The sequence below is a fragment of the Colletotrichum acutatum genome, assembly GCF_030867785.1.
Source record: "Colletotrichum acutatum strain CBS 112980 chromosome Unknown BDZ83scaffold_8, whole genome shotgun sequence".
Taxonomy (NCBI): Eukaryota; Fungi; Ascomycota; class Sordariomycetes; order Glomerellales; family Glomerellaceae; genus Colletotrichum; species Colletotrichum acutatum.
Genome location: NW_026849002.1, coordinates 104,512 through 126,514, shown reverse-complemented (window position 1 = coordinate 126,514; position 22,003 = coordinate 104,512). Strand labels below are relative to the sequence as shown.

The following is a 22,003-nucleotide window of genomic DNA, read 5'->3' as shown; positions in this document are numbered from 1 at the left end:
GGCACGCTCCCTACGTTAATGGAACGCATCTTGCCATCGAAGATAGGAAGGCGACTTAACCCATGGTCCACGCTAGAGAATTTTCTTGGTTTCGGGTAGAAAGACGTAGGGGAGATTTAGCGTCGTGTGGTCCAGGTCGCCAAGCGAATGACAGGAGCTTGACGCCACGATCCAAAGAAGCGGTTATGGAAACTACGGAGTAGAGAGACAATGCGAGAGCTAGGGGAATGGGGAGGCCCCTGCGCGAGGACGAGATGATGGCAATGAGCAAAGCATCAACCTCGGCCGACGATTCGTGTTGTTATATAAGATTGCCCGAATCTGTCATCGCTCCAGTCAAGGCTTTTGAGGATATCAAGAAGCGTAGCTTTGCCAGAAGCCATACAAGAAGAGCAGAGACGGGCTGTGACGGAAACCATCAGCTTGCATATGATCACGCCGCGTTCAGAGCAGTCACAGATACACACAATGGTCATTTTGCGGCACGATAGGCGAGCCAATACCTTGTACAGGACGCAGCTGGAAACATGTCCGGCGATCTGTTCCTCTCGGGCCGGAAGCAGCGTCGCAATCGGGTAACGTGTGACGTTTGGCTCGGCACAGGGGTTCTGGCCACTCGTTGGGCCATCCGTCCCGCTTGAGGGGGGTCGCTTCGAGATGAATGCAATGATTTGCACCAGGGGTATCTTCAGCTTTCCGACGTGAATGGGATGCTATCTTGTCCTTTGCATCGACAGCTGCTGCGGTGCGACGGTGCGAAGGTGAGGTTGGAGTAAGATGTGGTCTTTGCCAATGTTACAGGCGGCCGATTCGCAAAGTAAAGCTCCTGAAAGCTGGCTCGATCGGATAGCTGGCTCATCGACGCTACACAGAAAAAGGCGTTGCTCGGAAGACGGTTGGCACAATTCTGGGAGGGGGGATGGACATAGGACACACAAAGACTGACCTCGGGGCGACGGCTACGGCGACCATGGTCGGCGACCCTAGCGAGCCCGAACAAGCCGAGGTAATCCACCAAGGCTTTTGGTGACCTGGTGTGACAGGCTGGATGTGAGGTTTCCTCAGGCTGGCTGGACTTGTCTGGCTGGTGGGTGACGGTGGGTGAAGGTGAGGAGCTAGGATAAGATGGTGGTTGAGCGAGGGTTTGATTGGCCGTTGACGTAAGCAGGGATAGATTTATCGATTGGCGAGAAGACTTGATCAAGACGCCCCTTCGGGCTCTTCTTCACATTCTTCGCAGGGATGGGCTGAAGAGGCTAGTCGTCCCGATACTGCTTCTCGCCTTACCAATCTGGTTCGCTGATGAGGACCTTGGCAAGCATGGTGACCAGGCAGGGAAGTAATAGCATGAGGTGATAATATGGCAAAAAGCAAATGCTGTTTGGGGCTTGTTAATAAAGGATGCCGACCTTGGTGGAGAGCATTCGTGTAAGTAATCTCGTCTGATGAAGTTTGCGAAGAGAAGGAATTCAGACGGAGATATTACATAAGTCGAATACTCGACCTCAGTTCCCCGGGCAAGGTTCATTGCCTCACAAATGGAAGTCGCTTCATCAAATACATATGGCAGGTGCGAACAAGGCACAAACGCAGAGAGGGAAGGAAGGAGACATCGTCAATCGATCTCGGGAAAGGAACGCGCACAGACCATCGATGCAGGGGACCCTGCCAGTAAGGAAGGCACCTTCCAGCCTGGAGTAGTACGCAGTACAGACTACAGAGTAATAGGTACCTTCATCAACCCCTTGCCTCTTTTTTCTCCCCCCATCCACCTGGGCAGCATTTTTGTGTTTCTTCTTCTCATCTTCGTCTTCTCTCTCTTCCCCCGGTCGATACCTACCAACGGATACTTCTCATCAAGCAAGCCCACTCCAGACACGCCTCTCAGCAATCCCGCGCTTGTGTCGTAGCTCCACCATCTGTTCACAGCCTGCCCTACGCCGGATCAGTTTCTCCTGAGCGCCGTTAGGCGAGTGGCACACCTAGACCCAAAGTCAAACTCGACTTGGACCACGTTACGTTACCTATTAGCACCCTTCGTGATCCGACTTGAAGGGCTTTGGGGATGGGGACTAACGGACTACAGTCTCCCCAGTCCGGAAGCCTTCGCCTCATCCGTTGATGAACTCAGTGCCATAGAGAACAAAGGGAGTTCTGCCTCCACCTCTCGGACCCGGACCTCTTCTCCGTCCACCACAAGACGACGGAAAGTCTGAATCTTGGAGGCTTGATGTGGGAGGCGCCGCCTGATCTCGTCATGGTCCACCCCTGACCGCCGCCTCCTACGCCGCCGTGTCCCGGGTCCGGTCCTCTGGAGAAAAGAGAGAAACGAGTCCTAAGGATTCGCCCATGCCTCGCTCGACCTTTGAACCAACTTCTGATGCTGGCTGTTGTCATACCAGCTTGTTGCTGCAACAACTTGAGGCGGAATCACCCCTCAATGAATATTTGGTGGTTCTCACCAAAGACATCACCAATCATTGTCACGCCGGACTGAGAAAATTCCAGGCCTTTGGGTCTCTTCTCCACGCTCTCTTCTTGCCGATCTCCTGCAATCTCCCACACAGCAGGTATCCGTATCTATTACCAGCCAATTCCGCACTCTGCAGCGTCGATTTTCCCCAAGCAGGGAAGACAAGCCCAGCTGTGAACTGTCTCAGCCGAACAGACGCTCCTTACTCGTTGAGGAAAGCCTCGATGCTAGTGCCGGGCCACTCAACCAATCGCCACGATGCAAAGGAGATCGACAGCAATTTTGCTGTTTCGGGAGGTTCGTCACCTCTGGCTTGGTAGCAGGTCTGCAATGGGAGAATGGGCGCTCTTGAGGCGCCCGGTCACTTGGTCACGTCGTTGCACTGCTTTTTGGCTCACTGAGTCCTCATTAATCTTGTCACCATAGCATAGCAGTTTGGGCCTTCGCCTCGCAAACGCAGAGCGCTGTGATCTTTCGTGTTGTCCAAAATAATGGCCACAACAACGCAAGGCCTGGCCAGGTAAGCAAGGGCTCGCTGCGTAAACTTCGAGATTCAACGATGCGGTTGCTAGCGCCATTCTTGCTTCTTCTCCTTCACACCCACATGCGTCCACGGGCCATGGCCATGTCTCTCAACGTCCTACTACCTCATGCTGCGTACAGAAATCCAGAGATATAGATACATACTACACAGTACATCGCCTCCACCCTTACGCGGGTGCGCTATTCCTACTGCGTCGTCCTCCATGCCTGCCAAGCGTGCCTTCAATATCAGCATCACCAAGCAAGTCCGAGAAGAAAGCACATCCCTACCCACCATGTCGTTTCCACCCGTCCGCATTCCGCCAGGAAACAACAAACGTCTGGACGCCTCACCCATCCCAAGTCCCAGTGTCCCACATGGACCCCGGCCACGGGTCGATTTCGCGCTTTCTGGATTGGCCCAGCTTCAGCCCTCTCCGTCAACGGAAGCCAGGCATGGCCAAATAAAGTAGTCTTTCCGTCGAAATGTGTGTGGGGTCTGGCAATCGTACTGGCCCTGCCCATCAGCCCTTGACTCTCGAGATATCTGGGCGCGGGTTGACAGGCACGCCTGCGCCTACGCCTGCGTTTCTCCTCTCACTGCTATATCAGTCTACCAGTGCCCTCGACCGGGTCCCTCATTCTTTCATTCTCAAGCTTAGTTGTGTTCTTCCCTACTCCCATCCCCTTCCACCCCTCCCGCAACGCGAGCACTTTTCTTCACCGTGCAGTAGCTTGTAGTTCGTTCCAACCCTATCTTAAGCCAAACACCACTCTCTTTCCCTTAACTTTGTCCGGTCTTACTTGTGGAACGTCATTCCCGGACCTATTTACTACAACCTCACGGCGGCCTCTTTTGATCAAAGGTTTCTGAGCATTCACCCATCCTCACTGTCCTACAACCTAGAACCTAAGATCACCTACTCCATTCGCTTCTCCATCTACTGTCAACAAGACGGTGACACGAAGTGTCACCTCTATCAAACATCCAACTATGGGTCTTCTACCTCTCACCTACCGCCGACCGGTATACGTCAGCAACACCAGCTCAGCCCGCGAGAGCACTTCAGACGTATCCGACAGTGGCGATGAAAAGCAGAGCAACACCTCCTCATCCTTGCGCTCCGGCAATTCTGGAAAGTTGCAGGGCATCCCAGAGTCGCTCACTTTTGACAAGATTATCAACGGTGGCACATGCCCTGTAGGTTGCACTCATGACTTTGATACTATCCAAAGTACTGACCTGGTAGCCTTGTACTGTGCGTGACTTCATGAATTACCTGATCTACATTGAGCATGCGGCGGAAAACCTTCAATTCTTCCTCTGGCACCGGGACTTCCAGAAGCGTTTTGGGGAAGCAAAGACGTCTGACATGTCTCTCGCCCCCGAGTGGACCGAAGCCATGGAGACTGACTTGCTTCAACGCATGAACAAGGAAAAGTCACAGAAGATGCGCAAGAAGCCCGGCCAAGAGATATTCAAGGGAACCGATTTCGAGAAGAAGGGTGCCACGAGCGGCATCGTGCAAGACTCCAGCGACCCATTCCACACCCCTCCACGTACCCCAAACGACTACGAAGGCTCAGTTTACACGGGGTCTCAAGGCGTGTCGAATGCCGATTCGTACCGCTCTCAGGCCAGTGATGCATTCGCGGCCGTGGGTGCCAAGCAGCCTTGTAAGTTGTCAGACTTGGGGGCTTCAAGGTACATGCTGACGGATTTTAGTCACCATCCAGCCTTTCCGTGAAGAGATTGACCGTGTTATCGCCACGTACATTATGGAGGGCGCGCCGCGACAACTCAACCTCTCGGCCAAGGAACGTGACGCCACTCTTCACGCCTTCGCGTACACTACCCATCCTACGGCCTGTCGCATGGCCATTAAAGTAATTGAGAACTCTCTCCGCCAGCAGGCTCACCCCAACTTCATTCGTTGGTCCATCTGCAACGGTAACCCCGCTCGCGTCTTCTTCGCCCGGGCTCTTGGTGTTGGTCTCATTGCCATCGCCTTTGTCGTCGCCATCTTGATTACTCTCAGCCGCGCCGGCCGCGGATGGCGAGCACTAGCTGCTATCGGATGGGTTCTGGGAATTTCTACCTTGGTCGCAGCCTACAAGGGCATGTGTGTTGTCCTACACGGTATGCACCATCGTCACGTTCGTCCCTGGGAGCTCTTCGTGGACGAGGAGAATGACGACCGCAAAACTTCCTTCGACACGTTTGGATCTAACAACAGCTATGAGTCGGAGCCTTGGGTCATCAAGTATGAGAAGCGCAACATTGTCCGCAAGATCTTTGACCGCGAGGTGTGGATTGAGGAGCCTGCTCTGCGCACCATCCAGGATACCATCTTCCTTCAGGCAATGCTATGTGCCGTACTCGTTGGCGGTGTTTTCACTGCCATCTTTGTTGCCATCCCAAAGCATGGATACTTTTAAGTGTGTCCTTTTCCGAGACAGACAGCTGGGACAGCTTGTATCGCAAAGCTTCTGTTTGTTGGTGGCCTTAATAGGTGTAGTTTGAGTATGTGAAGAATGCTTGGAATGGACGATGAAGACCAAAATACCACTTTGCTTGGGCGCGGCGTCTGCGGTAGATGAACCATGTTTTTTCGTATGGCTTCGTATATGTAACATGTAGTTGGGCTTGTAGTTCCAAACTTTCGTTCATCTTAAAAAGTTTCTTTAACAACAACATATCTATTGACTGCATGAGTGATCTAAGAAGCAGTACATCTTTGGACATGACATTCCTGCCTTCGCGGTCTGTTTTCGCACGTGTCGCACGGGAGAGGAACGCGATATTGTGTCTTGCTTGTATTGAATGGACTGGGAGGACTCGAAAACTTGGGTAAACTACCCTATCTAGCGCAATTAACCACTGGTAGGTACTCTTTGGCCTGGCAGAATGAATACCTTGTGTGCTATCCAAGGTAAGGTAAGATATAACGTACCTTACTTCGGTAGCGTAAGAGGGCAGAGGCGACAACCCGAGTACCCAGCTTTTACTACTGGTATCGGGCGTTCAGGCGAGCTTAGGTGCCTGAGGGATGGGAACAGTAGAACAATGAATGCAGGAAGATCCAGCACCAGGTTCTTGGGAGACTTCGCTGACCTTGCTTGGCTAGAGCGATTCATTGAGCGAAAGTCTGCATGTCGCTGGTGATTATCAGTGGGCAACCGGCCTCGTTGGACTGGGCCGGTACGTGCCTGGTCCTGTCTGTATATTCAACCCGCGATATATTCATCTTGTTCAGTCCCAAAACCTCAGGCCAGAGAGGGTCTGGTCATGGTATCAGACTTCACCTTGGGCTTTCTGAAAATTCTTCTTCTTTTTTTCTTTTCCCACTGCGGTCCATAGAATTTCTCGTCTTCCTTCCTTACTCCCGCCCACCGGCAAAGACGATTTCATCACGTCAGTCTAGCTTCGTACCAAAGTCGCGACAAAAAATTCCATCGGACTAACGGGAAAAAGGACGTATGTACGATTGCTTGGTTGTTCCTTATTTTCCCGCCATCGCACCACTGGCCTTTGATCTCATCTTCAAGCTCATTTTTCTCTTCACCCACTACAGGTCGAAACGCCAAATACGAGGACATTCAATCCTTACCCCCGGCTCGTCCAAGCCATAATCCAGAAGGAAGACTGGCCCGAGTACCATGTGCATCCTGTGCCGCCATGGTACCAGATCATCTATCCCGGATACAGGCCGCCTAGTCGGGAGCGAATGCTTTTCAAGCCAAGCAGGTGGATTCGATCCCGTTCGCTTCCCGAACGAATTGTCCGCGTCGACTATGACGAGCACCAGAGATTGGCGATCGAGATGATTTAGGGTCTCGAGGGCCAGTTCGGCGAGCTGCAGCATCATCCCTGGCTAAGAAAGGACACTTCGGTGTCTCTGATGAGTTTCGACAGGAAGACGGCGGTGTATGTCCTTCGAATCCACGTCATCTGCCCCGTCATGGATGTTCTCAACCATGCGATGGAAATCATCAATGGCAGGCAGTTCTGGGTTCTCCAGAATCACATGCCCGGGTTTACTCGCCCGTTTCGACCCGATATTCAGATCGTGGAGCCCTTCGAGAGTGATGATCAGCATGAACCCCGAATCCTTGGATCATATGACTTCATGGCTATGGAGGGACTTCAGGTGGCATTGCGCCCATGGTTCTGGTAGAATGAGGGAGATGAGCCATTGGATGGAGTACCTATAGACCAAGACGATCCGTCCGATAGAGAAGATGAAGACGATTCTTCGGACGAAGACGATGACGACTATGACGAGGATGACGATGATGAGAACGACGATAGCGAAGACGACGACGTTGATGACGACTAAAGTGAACGTTTTCAGAACTGGGAAGAGAGAGACTGCATCATCAAGGATTTCAAGACTCCAAGTCCCGGCTCAAACCTCCCGACGGCCATGGCCTACTTGGTCAAATACGGAGTCGTATACCTTGCCGTGACGGGTTTGCCCGAGATCACTATCGGCAACATAAACTGCCAAATCACGATGGAATGCCCAGACATGGCTAAAGAGTCGACGGTGGCGGGTCGGATCGCTGCCGGAACTGGAGTCATGCGCATCGCGACGAGCGAGAAGCGCGGAGAGTTTTGCCTCAACTTCATTGGCTACCTCTTGAGATGCTTCAAGCACTTTCGTGAGGTACTTCGCTCCGTTGGCAATGGATATGATTCAAGTATGCTGACAAGATAACAGTGGGATAGCTGAAGGGGGATGGGATGATGGGGCTGCGCATTTTCCATGCTTTATGCGGGATAGTACTCCAGCGTAAAGGTTTCGAGGGAGGCCTGTTGTTCAAGTTACGGGGGAATGTTGGTCTGAGATGAATTGTATGATAGATTTGAGCGAGGGTTTCGCTTGTTTCTATCATCACGGGTGAGGGCATTATGACTGTCTTGTGGAATGGGCTTAGGAAAATTTGACTAGTACGAAGTACTTTAACTAAATAATCGAGTGGAACGCCAGTCCATCGCTGGATCCGTGTTGGTGAAGATGAAGAATAAAGCAAGTGTACATCTCCCGTCTCCGTAAGCTGAGAGGAGTGGCCCGGTTCGGTGTGTTCGGAAGCATCGAGATTTGCCTAAGCCTTGAAGACTCCAGACGGAAAAACAGAGGGAGAAAAAGATACGCTGATCGTGCATGAACACGACCCATCTGATTCCTTCTCAACCCAAAATATGCTTCCCGCCTTCGTTGAATTCCTAGCGGCGGGAAAATTCAAAGCCAATAAAAGTTTAAATTTTACAACGTGAAACTGAGACGTTTACCCTCCCCCCCTGGGCGGTGTAATTCCGGCTGATGCAGGGAAACCCGAGACGAGAGACTCATTCTAGAAACGGGCAATGCCGTAAATAGCGGGTCTGCCTCCCCGGGGCGACATTCGGACTTTGTCAGAGAGCTGAGGCATGTGGTCTGGTCATCCGCCGGTGGTCTCCACGTAATAAGCCATCTGGGTAATCCCATCATCGAGACTGCAATTACAGAATCGGAACAATGTTCTAGTGTCCCCGTCAGACATGGGCACAGATGTGAAAGTCTACGGATATGTTCTTTTTTCCCCTCAGTAATCGTTGGCGTTCCTCGTTCGGTGGGGGAGCAAACCCCTGTCGCATGGAACTCTCATCGAACCAGTAAGACGCGCCGTTTGTTAGTAGCAACTACCTGATGCGGCAATGGCCACGGAAGAGCCTGAGAGAACGCCGAATTCATTGACCGACAACATCTAGGTGTATCCCGCGTCTCTTTGTTGAACCGACGAGAATCGGTGCGATGTAGCATCTAGACCATCCATCAATCATGAACGATCTTCGCCAAGGGCGGAGTGCGATTCAGATATCCATCTGTAGGCAGAGCCCCAACAGGTCCCTTTCCCCCAAACACGCACAATGCCGTTTCGCCGATGATGGTATGTGCATGCCTACGGCAGCATTATCCGATCAGAACGATGTACCAAGAATACACAGGCAAGTGAGAGCTGGAGGCCGACGAAGCATACTTGTTTTGACGGCTAAAGTCTAAATGCCAAAAACATCAGACCAGTCAGTCACAACAAAGTCCGTCGGAAAAAGACAACACAACCATCAGACGACTCAATGATACCAATTCCAAAAATAAAAGAATGAACACCCCACCCCTGCTTTTTCCCGTTCTTAATTACAGGTTTCTTTTTCCTTTGTGGGCGCGCGTGCAAGGCGCCTGGCTTCCCACACGTCAGGAACAAGGCCTACCACGCGGCATCTTGACTCAAACCCTCACTTTCCAGGATGCCTTGAAACGAGACCTACGCGCGCGTCAAGTCATGTCAACCAACTCACTTCTACCAAATCTTGGGAAGGGCCTCACTTGCCTCACGAGACGATCAGGATACCCAGCTACCAAAACGCCCGGAGACTTTTCAAAGTCCCTCTCCAAGATACTATCCAGAAGGAAGGAATATTGACTCGTGACACTCGTGATGCCTTCCGAACAAGTCGGACTTTCTTCATGCGCGGTTCATCTCGAACAAGGGGTATGATGATGATCCAGAGGGCAGGCACACCGACTCATTGTTGAACACGTCCCCGTCCAAGGCATACAGACAGCTCAGGTACTCCGGATCTCCCAGACGGTAAGTCAGCACGACATCAGACCAGACCAGACCAGACCAGACGGGCCCCAAACGAGCGGGACCGGTTCACCCAGCAGTCTGGATTCGGTTCTCGCCTAAGGATTGTCAAACGTTCTCACCCGTCTGCGGCTGGGTGCGTGGGTGACTCCCATGAGACGATGCGAGTCGATCGCAAACCACGCGTGGGTGGTCGATCGAGGTAGAGTGATATATAACTCGCCGTGAATCCCTCGACTTTCGTCCTCCCAGCCATCAACATCCAGCATCGTTCTCTACACAATATAATCAGACTTGTAATCACTCTTTCTTCATCAATCCTAACGCGGCTTACCACACCCATAAATCCATAAACAAAACAATACCTCCCACAGCCAAGATGCGCGCCTCAGCAGTTCTCATGGCCCTCTTCGCCACCCTCGCCATCGCCGTCCCAAGCAACCTCGACTCCGTCAACCTCCCCTCCCTCCTCGAGACCCGCCAATGCGCAAAGGCGGGAACGTGCTCCAAGGGCGGCGACAAGGGCGAGAGCTGCTCCGCGCTTAAGTGCTGCAGCAATTCCAAGTCTGGTCGTGGCGGACAGGTAACAGCCCTCCCCTTTCCTCTTGTTGCCTTGACTCGCAACAGAACGTGAAAAGGGAAACGATGTTCTAATACGTTTGATTACTTGATAGGTCTGCTGCTGTAACTAAGCTACGCAAGCACACTGTATATAAAACACCTCGAGACGCAGGCGCATCTCGGTGCTTCTAAACCAAGCGAATTCGACCCATCCTCTATTCAACTGGCGAAGGCGGAAGATGTACGCCTCCTTTTTCTTTCTCGAAACAGATATATGCGTATTTGGCGATAGACTAGCGACTCGCGTTACCATCAAACTTGAAATGTTTTTACCGTTCTGAACTCTTCCTCAAGCGCTGATAACATGATGGCAATATAAGCTCATCCGTGAAAAGATGATAGTCCTGCGCAAAAAAACTCCAATGAATTCCATCTCGAAATATTTTACCCCCAAAATCCTGATCAGCAAAATTAGACCTCCCGCAAAACTCTCACGGCAGAGGGGCCAAAACCTTATGGGTAGGTCAAGTATCCAGCGCCAACAGACTAAGCTTAAATTCAAGCATTCTGCGGCATCTTAGGTCATAAACTCTGGGTACCCTCCCTACAAAGATGCTAGAACAAGCACAGGAACACATAAAAGTGGATGGTTATAAGTCACCATTTCATTCATACTCTAGCATCACATCAAACACGAGTAATCATCCAACACCTTCCAAAATAACCTTGTTCATACGTGCGTGCACCACAGCCCATTAGGCAGAACTGGGAGCAATTTCAGCAGAGACTCTGGGTCCTACCTTAGGAGATGTACAGCTTCACTTCACGGAATTGAAGAGAGAAAGTAATCCTTTGCACTCGATTTGACTACAAAGAAAACCACCACAATGAGCAAAGTGGCCCTTGAGAGGCATTAACCCCCTAGTTATGTTCAATAGGAAACGAATCTCCTGAAAGATCACTCACGCCCGTTGAAAGTCCGTCCCTAACCAAACTCCGCCGTGACCTAGTACGTTATCAATGCCTTCTGGGACGAGACTCTGGCGAATTATTAACTTCGCGGGAGCTATCAGTAGTAGCCTGTGATGCATTGCTATCTATAGAACTATTGGTAACCTATGATGACTGCCCATCTGTACCATGCATTGTCTCTCCACGAGACTCCTCGCCCTCGTGTTCTTGCACAACTTGTCCCGCTCTCACTGCTTCCATCTAGGCTGCTGTTAAAACCCCGATGAAGAGGATGCCTGGGGGCTTTATGAAAAGGATTTTCAGCGCGTTGATAGGCGAGCTCAGGCGTGCTTTGCTTCCCTCTCCATCCCTATCTTCTCTGCGAAAGCCTTCTTCGCCTTCCTCCTCTCCTTCGCCCTCGCCCTTTTCTCCTTCGCCTTCGCCTTCTTCTTTTCCTTGGCCTTCTTTCTTCTTGCTTTCTCCCTAGCGATCTCTCTCTCCCGCTTCAGCCATTCTTTGGTGTATAAGCAATTGTAGGAATACTTCTCAGAATCGTGTGGTCCGAAACGTTCAATCAGCCAATCCTCGAAGTGCTTATCACCTTTGCCTTTTTCCCAATCGAGTGGCCACCAGCCACCAAATCCGTATAGCCTAGCAAGGTCGAAACATTTGGTCGGATGCGGAGGGTGAGGATACCGCGACCATCTATTGACGGGTTTCTTGCACTTGGAATCGATCGTGCAGATGTCGTAGGCGATGAGGGAAACTCTAGGCGTCTCGAGGATGGCTGACCTGTTCCGCATGGTAACGAGTACGTTCTCAGGATCCACGTACTCGTGCCAGACTCCTTTGTATACCTGTTCGACAACCCCAGCTACTAGTAGCGCTAATATATCCAAGCGTTTCTCTTGGCCAAAATTAGATGAGTCGGGGCCGTCGCAGTCTAAGCAGATTCGTCCTCTCTGAGGGATCAGGACCTCATCATCATCGTGGCCGCATAGGTCTCGGATGCTCGTTCCCTAAATGTACTCCAGAAGCACGAGGCCTACATGTCGCGTCACTCCCTCGAAGTCTGGAGAGTAGCTCATAAGACGGGTCGTCCAACAGCCGCAGTACTGAGGAGCGAGACGGGGATAGCCAGTCAGGTTGTTCTTGTGCAATTCCTTGTATGCACCAGCCTCGCGGCTAAGTTTCATGTCGGCCCTGGAGGCCACCTTCCAAGGGCCTTCTTCTGCATCCTCCGGGTTGAAGAGGGGGTCAAAGATCTTGACGACCACAATTTCTTGGGTGTCGGGAACGGTGAATTTGAGGTCGGTCACAGGTTTGTGAAAAACCCTGACCAAGAGCACTTGGTTATCGCCATCGCTGCCGTTGGAAAGGCGCTCTATGATCTCGACGCCTAAGTTGTTGGCCGGATCGTTGTGCTGGCTTGTGTCGAGTAGGTGAGGTTAGTTGTCTTTGTCGAAGCAAAGAGCAGTCATGGACATAGGTTCCTCTCGCTCTGAGAGGATCCTTTTTTCCCTTTGAGGCCATCTGGGACTTTGTAGGTCGAGCGACCATGGGGATCTGGCGGCGAGTGAGGGAACAGTGTGAGCTTCTTCCCCGGACCATATTGCCTGATATCAGCACGGAGATTGTCGTGTGAGCATGACATGATGTATGATGAATAACGTCTTGTTTGAGTATGTGCGCCAGCTCAAGAAGCGATCATGTCACACGAGTATGTGAGAGTGGTGGATAGAACAATAAGATTGTCAGGCGAAGAGCATAGAATATGAACAAAGAGGTAAATTGGCAAAGGTTCACAAGTAAGGTAGAAGCCAGAGAGGTCGGGTCAAGAACGATCGGAGATGATTAGAGCCCTCCGCAGACGATGAAGGCAGGAAAAGCTCGTCTATTTGAAAGTAGAGGAACTTCCTTCTCCATAAGTGTTCTCAAACCTTGAAGTTCTCGGCTCGTCCTGTACCGCAGACACCTGTAAGGTGGTAACCAGACGCAAATGAGCTTTTCTGCTCCAACCGTCTCACCTCACACAAACGACAATGACACGTATTGGGTCTTCCACGCTGAAAGTATACACACTATAAGCAGCACAATAGACTATGAGATTAACTTCATGACATTGGACTTTGTTCCGATGTGCTACGACTTGCGTCGAAGTTTACGAAAAGTATCCCCAGATCCACCTGGCATCCCGCCAGTCACGTCGCCCACCATTTTTATTCTCCTTTGCTGTAAAGAAATTTTATCCAATCCGATATGGTGTAGTGGCCAACATGATGCCCTCTCATTTTAGTGAGAGGTTAGGCATAGCCCCGAGTTCGATTCTCGGTTTCGGAATTTTTTTGCTTTTGTTGTGTTGGCGATAATATTCACTCCCATTTTCTACCTAGTTTTAGGGACTGGCACGCCAAGACCAAGACTTCGATGAACGATACACTGATAGATAGCACTGCACACCTTAACTGGTACCTACTCATCCAAGGTGAAGGTACCTTTTGTGTTAATCAAACAGCCTCTGTAAGACTAACTAGAATCATGATAAGTTCCAAAAGTATTGATCAAATGGACTAGGCTTGATTCTCTAGATCGATTCCCGAGCATTCTGAAACCGCATTTGAAGCGCACGAATCTTGAACCAAGGCAAAGAGATATCAAACTATTTTTAACTTGAAAGGGCAAATGATCAAAATGCGAAGCTCATGACGGCGACAGGAGGACCTTCATTTCAGGGTCAGCTTTGATGAGAGGTCCAGTCTAACACAGTGCCAACCCACTCCCGACACTGCCAAAAGAGCCCCACCACACCCAGACGCAATGGAAAATAGCACAATGACTCTACTGACTTCAAGTGAGGCCTTCACTTACATGACCATAACAACCAAGTGTCTGTCCCATACAGAATTTACACACAAGATCATACGCGGATGAGAAAATGGCGACGAGGATACCGCACCTACTGGAGAGCTACCTCGCCCTCCCGTCCGAATACGCTCAGATCCTGCTCACCAGCGTCCTCGGCGCCAGCACCAACTGGCTCGTCCTGCGGTACCTGTACACGTACCTCAGGAAACTCAACGCCGCTGCCGAGGAAGGGACCGCCTCTGCATTGCAGAGCGAGGATGTCCGTGTCGTTCTCGTTAGCTTCATGAGAGATTTTGCGTTTTGGAAGGAAGGCGCTGGGAGATTGGTCTGTTTGTTTCTTCCCGCGTCTTGCTGAAAAGAATTGCCCCTCACTCGAAGTTCCAACCCCTCCATCGATGAGATTTTCAATGAGACTTTTTCAGTCACCACTTGTTTCGCTTGCCAGCACTCAGCCACATTCGAGTCTAATGAAACAATACTAACCGTGCACCACAGGGCCTCGACCTAGAAGGGCTGGGAAGAAGCGGCAAATTCGTCTTCGTGGACGGGCTGAGTGGGTTGTTCTCCTCCCCTCACCAGGCGCCGCCGACGACGGCGACGCCCAAAGGTCGGAGGATTATCCGCGGGGCAAGGCTAGCTGATATCCAGCGCGAGCTGGACGGCGCGATATCCGATGTGTCCACGGCGGATGCGAAGACGGTTCTGATTGTGGACCAGCCGGACCTCTTGCTCGCTGCGTCTGGCGAGGACCTCACGGGTCTTGCGTTAAGGGATATGTTGCTTGGTGTACAAGAGGTACGTACACTTACTACCTTACTTTCCGGCTCATTTTTTCTTCTCGTCTTGAATGACTTGTTTTCCATTTGTGTGCAAATTGTTGAAAATCATCAACGATGACATGTCCTTCCCCATCCCTTTTTTATCATTCTCAAATCGAGGGGTTCTTCACTGACACATCATTCAGAAAGTCCACGCCTCCATCATCACCGTCGCAGCAGACGAGCCGCTCATCGCGGCGCAAACCACGACACTAGAGAAGGAGCATGCGAGTCTCGTTCTCGGGCTGGCGCATGCCGCGGAGACGGTGATTGGTCTGAGGCTGCTCGACACGGGCAACGCGAGCGATGTCAGCGGAGTGTTGAGGGTCACGGCTGGAGGGGGTGGCGAGGAGGATAGGGCGGTTGAGGAGACGGAATTGTTGTACTTTGTTGGTGGGGATGGGAGCGTCAAGGTGTTTGGGAGGGGGCAGTGATGAAGTCTAGGGAGGGGGTGATTAAGTATTGAAGTTACATGTCACCACCCGCTGGAAAGCGGTCAAGTGGGCAAGGGGCTTGAAGGGGTTGCTACAGGCTTGAAGTCGGGATATGATATACCCCTCGAATGCAAGTAATCATCTCACGATAAGGGGATATCCAAGCTGTCATGTCAAAGTACGATGTTTCGTCTCTTAAAATCCCCCATGAACCCTCACCCATAACCGTGCGGTTGTTGGCACACATATCATTAGAACCCATCGTGATGAGGCGAATCGGCATCGGAAGCATCCACAAATTGATCATTCACCATTATCCAGTTGCGCGTGGGATCAGTGAGTGAACAAGACAAGCAAAGTCATTTCTCTTTTCCCTCAGGATCCGTTTTTCCCGTGTGTAAAAAAAAGTGAGTTTATCCCCCTGAAGAGCCCGCGCGCGAGATAACATGAGAAGACGTAAAAACACCCGTTCGATTTTTGGCCAAATGCTTTGGTTTTGTTTTGACTCTTTTTTTGATATTGGCTTTGCTTCCGAGTCAAAAAAACGAGGGGAGGGGTGAGATAGACAGAGGGGGAGGGAAGAAAAATGCAGAAGAAAAAAAAAGGAGCTGATGTTTTCCCTTTGATTTCTTTTCGTGATATCGTTTCCCGAGTAGACAAGACTCCGGCGGCGTGGCCACGCCTTCCCTGGTCCCCCTCGCCTCGATCTCAATTTTTCATTCCCCCATCGCCCGAATGCCCTCGATTGCACAGATACCTCCCCATGTCGACCCGAATCACATTCCAATCATCGCTCACGACTCCTGCGCGGTGGGGCCGGCGGAACCCTTGGGGACACCGGACTGGAAGCCGTTCTTGAAGCGGCGGGAGACGTCCTTCATGTAGCGCATGCGGCCGGTGCCGACGGTCTTTCTCCGCTTGGCCTTCTCGGACCAGTTGTCTGTAAATCGCATCCTACGTCAGTAACTCGTCTTCACTTTGCTCGGTTCATGGTTCTTGTGTGGTTGTTGCGTGTATTGGGTAGTCGTGAAACATGTGGCGTAGCATTGAGATCATCTCGGGGGATTGGTATATTGAATATGTCTGGGGACTCGGATTGGGTTCGTCGTTCGGGAGGGTAAAACGTACACTTGCGGGTCTTGGCCGAGGGGTAACCGCAGGAAGAGCAGGTGTGCTTCTGGATGTGAAGCGATCGGCGACCTGAAAACACACAAACATTGATCAGCTTCTTGAACCCGTATCGAATCTCGAATTTTGGCAAGTAGTCGCGTCCTAGTGAACCAGAACTCGACCTCCTCCCAGGTAGATGCCACTTACCGCAACGACGGCACAAGGTGTGCGTCTTGTTGTGTCTCTTACCAAACGAGGAGGTACCCTTCGCTATACAAGAAAAAAAACATCGGTCAGTCCATCGGAACGGCGTAGAAGGTCAACCTCTCGTCGCGAAGACGACGGCGACGACGGCGGCGGCTAAAACGTACTCATCTTGGCGGTATTCGGTGGTCGACGATGGTGTTCGGTGGTTGCTGGTCGGTTAGTTGGTTCGCGGAGGAATCAATCGAGAAAGACGCTCGATTGTCAAATTTCGTGGTGCGTGACCTAAGCGAGAGGATTGGGCTTGGTGGGGCCTACCCATCCGGCCACTCTGAAAATTCGTGGATGGCACTACACGTGACCGAGGGTTCGATCTTCGTCCAATCAACGCCTTCCCCAGCCAGCCAGGGGACTCGACCTGCCTGTGCACCGCCGCCGCATCCCTGTCCTCAAATCTTGGTGGGTCTTGTTTTCCAGCCGCCAATCCATCATTTTTCGCTGGTGACAAACCCCTGGACAGCCCCATTTGAGACTATTTTGTCTCTTTGAGACTGCAGCGGATGCTTCCCGTGTTGTATGTCAGCTACTATGCGATACAGCAAATTGCACTCAGAACAGAATGAGGTGAGGATGCGAGGCAGGACAGAGGTAAATTCGCATTCCACCATTGAGTGATGGCATTGTAGCTGGCGCCATTAAAACGAGTAAAACGAGTCGGTGAATTCATGTCATCTCCAAACGCCTGGGAACGCCGTCTTTTAACCCATGACTGGGCCTGCTGTGTGCGGGTATACAAAATCATTACGTCGTCCACCGTCTTCCCATCCGCCCGTTGTACCAACCCCCTCTCAACCCTGGATATCCAACATCTGCTTGAGCGCCGCCTCGCTGGCCCTCAACCAGCGGCCCCGCTCCTCGAGGTCGTCTGCATCACCACCGGCTCTATCCTTCCGCCTTCGCGCCTCCTTGGCAGCTGCCGTGCTGTTCTGCCTTTTGGCCTCCAAGGGCATCAGCTCAGCCTGCAGCCTTTCCAGCTCCTTTCTCTTGCGCGGCACCCTGGCCTGCAACTGCTCCAGCTCGCGATCCAACTGCTGCTGCTGCCTCTTCTTCTCGTCCACCAGTTCGAGGGTCCTCGCCAGAGGCAGGTTCATCATCGGGCTCTGTCCCGGTGCTTGCGACTCTTTGAGCTCCGCCACCTGCTCCTCCAACTCGGCAATTTTGTCGGGCAGCTCCCTCAGCTTCGTCGTATCCAGCGACACGTTCTCGTACCGCTTAGCCAGCTCCTTGCCCTTCCTCTCCAGCTCCGTCACCATGTCCGCGACTTCCACCTTGAGCGCCTTGAGTTGCGCCTTGGCCTCGAGGTTCGCCTTTTCTAGCTCCAGATTCTCCTGCGGCGTGACGATGACGGGCGGATCGCCAACGATGGCACGTATGAACTTTTCTTTCGTGACTTGCTCAACGTAGGAGAACCGAAGCTTGGCGAAGAGCTCCTTGTAGTGTTCGAGGTCGGCCTCTAGGCTGGCTGGTGTCGCGGCATCTTGGGATGCGTTGGATGCGTCTGACGTCCGTTGCCGTGATTCTTGCGCGACGGCGCTGGAGATGGGTTCGCTGAGTCTGATGATGGAGATTTCATGGTTCTCATTAAGGTCTTCGATTTTGCGCAGCACTTGGGCCGCCTTTCCCGCGTCCATTTCTTGGAAGGTTGATTAGCTGTGTTGTTGTCGTATGTCTTTGTCCCAGTAGGTGCGCTGGCGATTCAAGTTTCGTCGTTGGCGCGTCGGAGATGATGTCGGCGGGGGAGGTCTGTCGCGGTTGTTAATTATTTGCCCTCAAGCGCCCAGGGTCTGTCAGCTAAGTTAACATACCTTGAGGTGGGCGCTGCACCTTTGTAACGTTTGTTTACTTAGGTCTAGATTTAGTAAGGTGCCATCTTTATCTTATCGCTTCCTTATCTCCGACAAGCTGTTATCGGCTGATAAGGTATCTGACCGTGCGGAAAACGGCAGGCATCCCACTGCGCGCCAAGTCCCTTGTCGATGTGACTCTGGCGGCCTTTGCTGCTGTCGTCGATCAATCCTCCAAACGCCGCAGTTTGCGACAACGACACCTTTCAACTAAGCGAACCCCCGCTGCCCCTCTCCATCGCTTCATTCAACAGCCTCGTTGAAGAGCCCTGCCGCTGTCACTTCTGAATTCCTTCATCGGTTCGAGACCGGCACTTCTAGATCCCCCGCGCTTCTCTTCTATTCGCGACAAAAAGAGGCACATACCCCAGCCAGCCGCCGGATGCCGCAGCCATCAGCCTGATTTTGCGTGCTCGGAAGGCGCGTGGTCATCTCGTCACCTTTTGGATCTACGATTTGGTTACCAAGGCCTCACAATGTCGAGCCACGACATGATCACGGACGACTACGTCGCCGACTTGCTCGCCAAAGAGGCAGTCATGGACAGGGCAGACAAGAAGTACGTCCCACTACTCTCCCGATTCCCTCACGTCACCATCTAATAGGATTCTCCCTTTAGACCGGCAAATATGCCTAAACCAAACACTCGTTTCCTGCGCCACATTATCAAGGACACGAATACGCACAACAAGAACCTCCTGGCCAAAGAGGCCGCCGAATCACGCGCGCGCTTGAAGGATCTGGAACACGCCGAGGAGAAGGAGAGGCGGAGGAAGGCAGGCCCGCAGGATATTCGAAAGAGACAGATGGGAGACATCCTATCTATCTTGGGAGACCGCAAGGACAGATCCAGGCCCAGTCGATCAGGGACGTCGAAAGAGAAGTTGCACAAGGAGGAAGACTCGCTACCGCGGAGGGCACATCGCAAAGAACGCAGGAGCGAATCTCCAGAGCGCGAAAGCGGTAGAAAGCACCGCCGGAGTAGAAGGGACGAATCGGATTCGGAGCGGGATGATCGCCGACGACACAAGAGTGATCGGCGGAGGTCACGCTCACCCGACGAAAAGCACAGGAGGCACCGCCATCGGTCGCCAATCGAGGATAGGGAGATTGCGTCAAAGTCACGGCGAAGCGAAAGGGAAAAGAGACGAGACGAAGAAGGACAGGACCTCATGTCGAAGAGCCACCGGTCACGCAGAGACCGGAGCCGGGAGAGGCCACAATCGGGGTTCTCCATCAAGGGCAGCAGCCGCCGCCAACGCGACGGAGGGCGAGCGCGCGAGCAGGAGCCCCAGACGACAGCATCCGACTCGGATCCGTTGGACGAGTTCATTGGCCCGGAACCGCCGCAGCAAGTCCGTTCGCGCGGCCGAGGCACCGCCTCGGGGGCTTCGGGTATCGACAAGCGCTTTGAGGCGGACTACAACCCCAAAACGGACGTGGAGATGGCCGACGACGACAAACACCCGGGAGAGAATTGGGACGACGCCGTGGAAGCGTTCAGGGACAGGCAGAAGTGGCGGCAGAATCAGGAGGAGCGGATGCGGGCGGCCGGATACACCGATGTGATGCTGAAGAAGTGGAGGGAGGGCGGCACGGCCGACGAGCAGAAGGACGAGCGGGATGTGCGGTGGGCCAAGGCCGGGGAGAAGCGGGAGTGGGATCGCGGCAAGGAGGATGGGTTGAGCGGGTTGTTTTCCGAGTTCAATTGAGTCCCTGACGCGCGAGGCGGTGGACCTGGCTTTCTTGTTGCATTGCGTCGTCTTTCAGGAAGCGGGCTTTGGGTCATGGGCCAGGAGGCATCTGCATTGTTGAACTGCATCCCGAGGTATCGCTTGAAGCATTTGCATTAGTTGGATGGAGTTTTGGTACGTTGATGATCGATGATGAACTTTAACTGGGTGTCTCATTTTGGGAGCGCGGTGTGACTTGAGGAGTAATTACATGCGAGTAGATGTAGGAGGAACTTCTCGATGCCGTGTACAGGCCCATCCTTATTGAGAAAGATGTAGGAATAATCGGCATCGCTTTGGATATCTCAATATTCGATTGAAAATAACATATTAACAGACAAGATGGATTGAGGCTAGAATTCGACGCCCTCATGCGAACCCTCTGCGAGGAAAAAGCATCATCAAACCCAGGGATCGTGGATGAGGTGATTGAGGTTTGGGAATAGGTGGACAGCATGCTAAGTAAGATGCGTCTTTACTTTCCAATCTCAGCCTCACTTGGAGGAGTCATAAGCTGTGAAAGCCCGACACCAGCCCTTAGGCATTACCTTTGTTTCGATACTCGACGTGAGAACCTCAGAAGCACATCACCCACGATACGTCGTCTGAGCCTCAATTGTCGTACGGATGAGAAGAGGTTTTCTCATTGGAAGCCACAGGTTACGAGGTAGGAAGGGGGAAATGTCACTGTTGTTCTTCGACTCGAGGATTGAGGTTGTAGCGGCGCGAGGGTGTCACGCTCGCGAACGGCGTTTCACTCCCTCCTTTACCAGGGAAGCAGGTGGGACGTTCTTGATGCCACCCCTGCCGGTGGAACAAAAGTCGGGAAAGAGAACCCCCCCCCCCCTCATCATCCATGGCGAGAAGGGGTCCAGTTTGTCAGTGGAGGCTAACTTGATTCGGCGAGGAAGGGTGAAGGGGTTGGAAAGGTGGGATACATCATGTATGGGATAGGATACCGGGTTTGTTCTTTGTCGTATGGGAATGAGAAAAGGGGAATGTGATGATGAGAGGAACAGATGACGGGAGTGGCGTTTCCGCTCGCGTGCAGTATTCAGGTACGAAAGAGTGGGAGAGGAATGCGGATACCAGGGGAATGAAAGGATGCCGGGTTTCATCGAGTGAATGAATGCGGCATGGAAGCAGGAGGAATGTGGGATGGGGAAAGGTTGGATAAAGGTCCTGCGCCACAGCCGGGACGGCATTGCCACGGGATGTCCGTCGCCGGGTGAGGGTTGGTATTGAGGACGGCGGGAATGGAGCCCCGGGGGCATGTGCCGGGGGCGGAGGGCGGACGGTGGGTGATGTGTCGGACGTCATGGAGCTGGTGGGCCACTGTTGGTTTCGACTGAGAGTAAGGTGGAGAGGATACGGAGTACGTATCCGTACGTGAGGGGGAAGAGATGCATGGGTGCTTGATTCTGTAACGCGTTTCTAACTCTGGTGGAGGGGATGGACGATACGACGTTGGGAGCATGGTTTGTTTTGTTTTGTTTGGTCGGGTTGGGTCGAGCCTTGCCCTCAAGCCTCAGTTCAAGGTGAGGTTGGTTTGGTAGGATTTAGAGGAGCTCGGGGTTGAATTGAGTTTTCCCCTGTGCCGCCCATCTTCCCCTCGGCGGTTCGAGGTTCGAACTCAAGGTACCGTACGGGATATCCTGCGCGTCACTGAAAACGGAATAAACACTGGAAAGGTTGGCGAGGTGAGACGCCTCGACGCACCGTGATTGTCTGTTCGCCTGCTACTCTACCTACCTTGGAGGGCTTAGATACCTTTAGAGCTTGAGGTAGCACCGCA

The 22,003-nt window shown here is 52.4% G+C and overlaps 7 protein-coding genes and 1 non-coding gene across 8 annotated transcripts; 5 read left to right on the top strand and 3 right to left on the bottom strand.

Annotated features, from left to right (window-relative positions):
* The first annotated feature begins 3,863 nt into the window (after positions 1-3,863).
* BDZ83DRAFT_421508 (uncharacterized protein) lies at positions 3,864-5,468 on the top strand. The gene is made up of 3 exons (XM_060502985.1): positions 3,864-4,196; positions 4,246-4,672; positions 4,722-5,468. The coding sequence occupies exons 1-3, from the start codon at positions 3,990-3,992 to the stop codon at positions 5,432-5,434; spliced, it is 1,347 nt and encodes a 448-aa protein (XP_060370100.1). The 5' UTR covers positions 3,864-3,989; the 3' UTR covers positions 5,435-5,468.
* A 4,374-nt stretch (positions 5,469-9,842) lies between these two features.
* Positions 9,843-10,320, top strand: BDZ83DRAFT_788334 (uncharacterized protein; the record flags this gene model as incomplete). The annotated part of the gene is made up of 2 exons (XM_060515678.1): positions 9,843-10,211; positions 10,303-10,320. Exons 1-2 carry the CDS (start codon positions 10,008-10,010, stop codon positions 10,318-10,320), a joined length of 222 nt encoding a protein of 73 aa, XP_060370099.1. The 5' UTR covers positions 9,843-10,007.
* Positions 10,321-12,159: 1,839 nt separating this feature from the next.
* On the bottom strand, positions 12,160-12,794 carry BDZ83DRAFT_747680 (uncharacterized protein; the record flags this gene model as incomplete). The annotated part of the gene is made up of 2 exons (XM_060513483.1): positions 12,160-12,564; positions 12,681-12,794. The coding sequence occupies 2 exons, from the start codon at positions 12,792-12,794 to the stop codon at positions 12,160-12,162; spliced, it is 519 nt and encodes a 172-aa protein (XP_060370098.1).
* A 599-nt stretch (positions 12,795-13,393) lies between these two features.
* Positions 13,394-13,480, top strand: BDZ83DRAFT_t40. Its single transcript has one exon. It is a non-coding gene; the product is annotated as a tRNA-Glu (tRNA).
* A 595-nt stretch (positions 13,481-14,075) lies between these two features.
* Positions 14,076-15,257, top strand: BDZ83DRAFT_747679 (uncharacterized protein; the record flags this gene model as incomplete). The annotated part of the gene is made up of 3 exons (XM_060513482.1): positions 14,076-14,264; positions 14,501-14,800; positions 14,970-15,257. 3 exons carry the CDS (start codon positions 14,076-14,078, stop codon positions 15,255-15,257), a joined length of 777 nt encoding a protein of 258 aa, XP_060370097.1.
* A 794-nt stretch (positions 15,258-16,051) lies between these two features.
* Positions 16,052-16,742, bottom strand: BDZ83DRAFT_715868 (60S ribosomal protein L37; the record flags this gene model as incomplete). Its single annotated transcript, XM_060511793.1, has 4 exons — positions 16,052-16,197; positions 16,386-16,457; positions 16,575-16,637; positions 16,739-16,742. The coding sequence occupies 4 exons, from the start codon at positions 16,740-16,742 to the stop codon at positions 16,052-16,054; spliced, it is 285 nt and encodes a 94-aa protein (XP_060370096.1).
* A 328-nt stretch (positions 16,743-17,070) lies between these two features.
* BDZ83DRAFT_602877 (uncharacterized protein) lies at positions 17,071-18,423 on the bottom strand. The gene has a single exon (XM_060507198.1). The coding sequence runs from the start codon at positions 18,260-18,262 to the stop codon at positions 17,420-17,422; it is 843 nt and encodes a 280-aa protein (XP_060370095.1). The 5' UTR covers positions 18,263-18,423; the 3' UTR covers positions 17,071-17,419.
* A 397-nt stretch (positions 18,424-18,820) lies between these two features.
* BDZ83DRAFT_421325 (uncharacterized protein) lies at positions 18,821-20,278 on the top strand. The gene is made up of 2 exons (XM_060502984.1): positions 18,821-19,034; positions 19,095-20,278. The coding sequence occupies exons 1-2, from the start codon at positions 18,952-18,954 to the stop codon at positions 20,185-20,187; spliced, it is 1,176 nt and encodes a 391-aa protein (XP_060370094.1). The 5' UTR covers positions 18,821-18,951; the 3' UTR covers positions 20,188-20,278.
* The last annotated feature ends 1,725 nt before the right edge of the window (positions 20,279-22,003 follow it).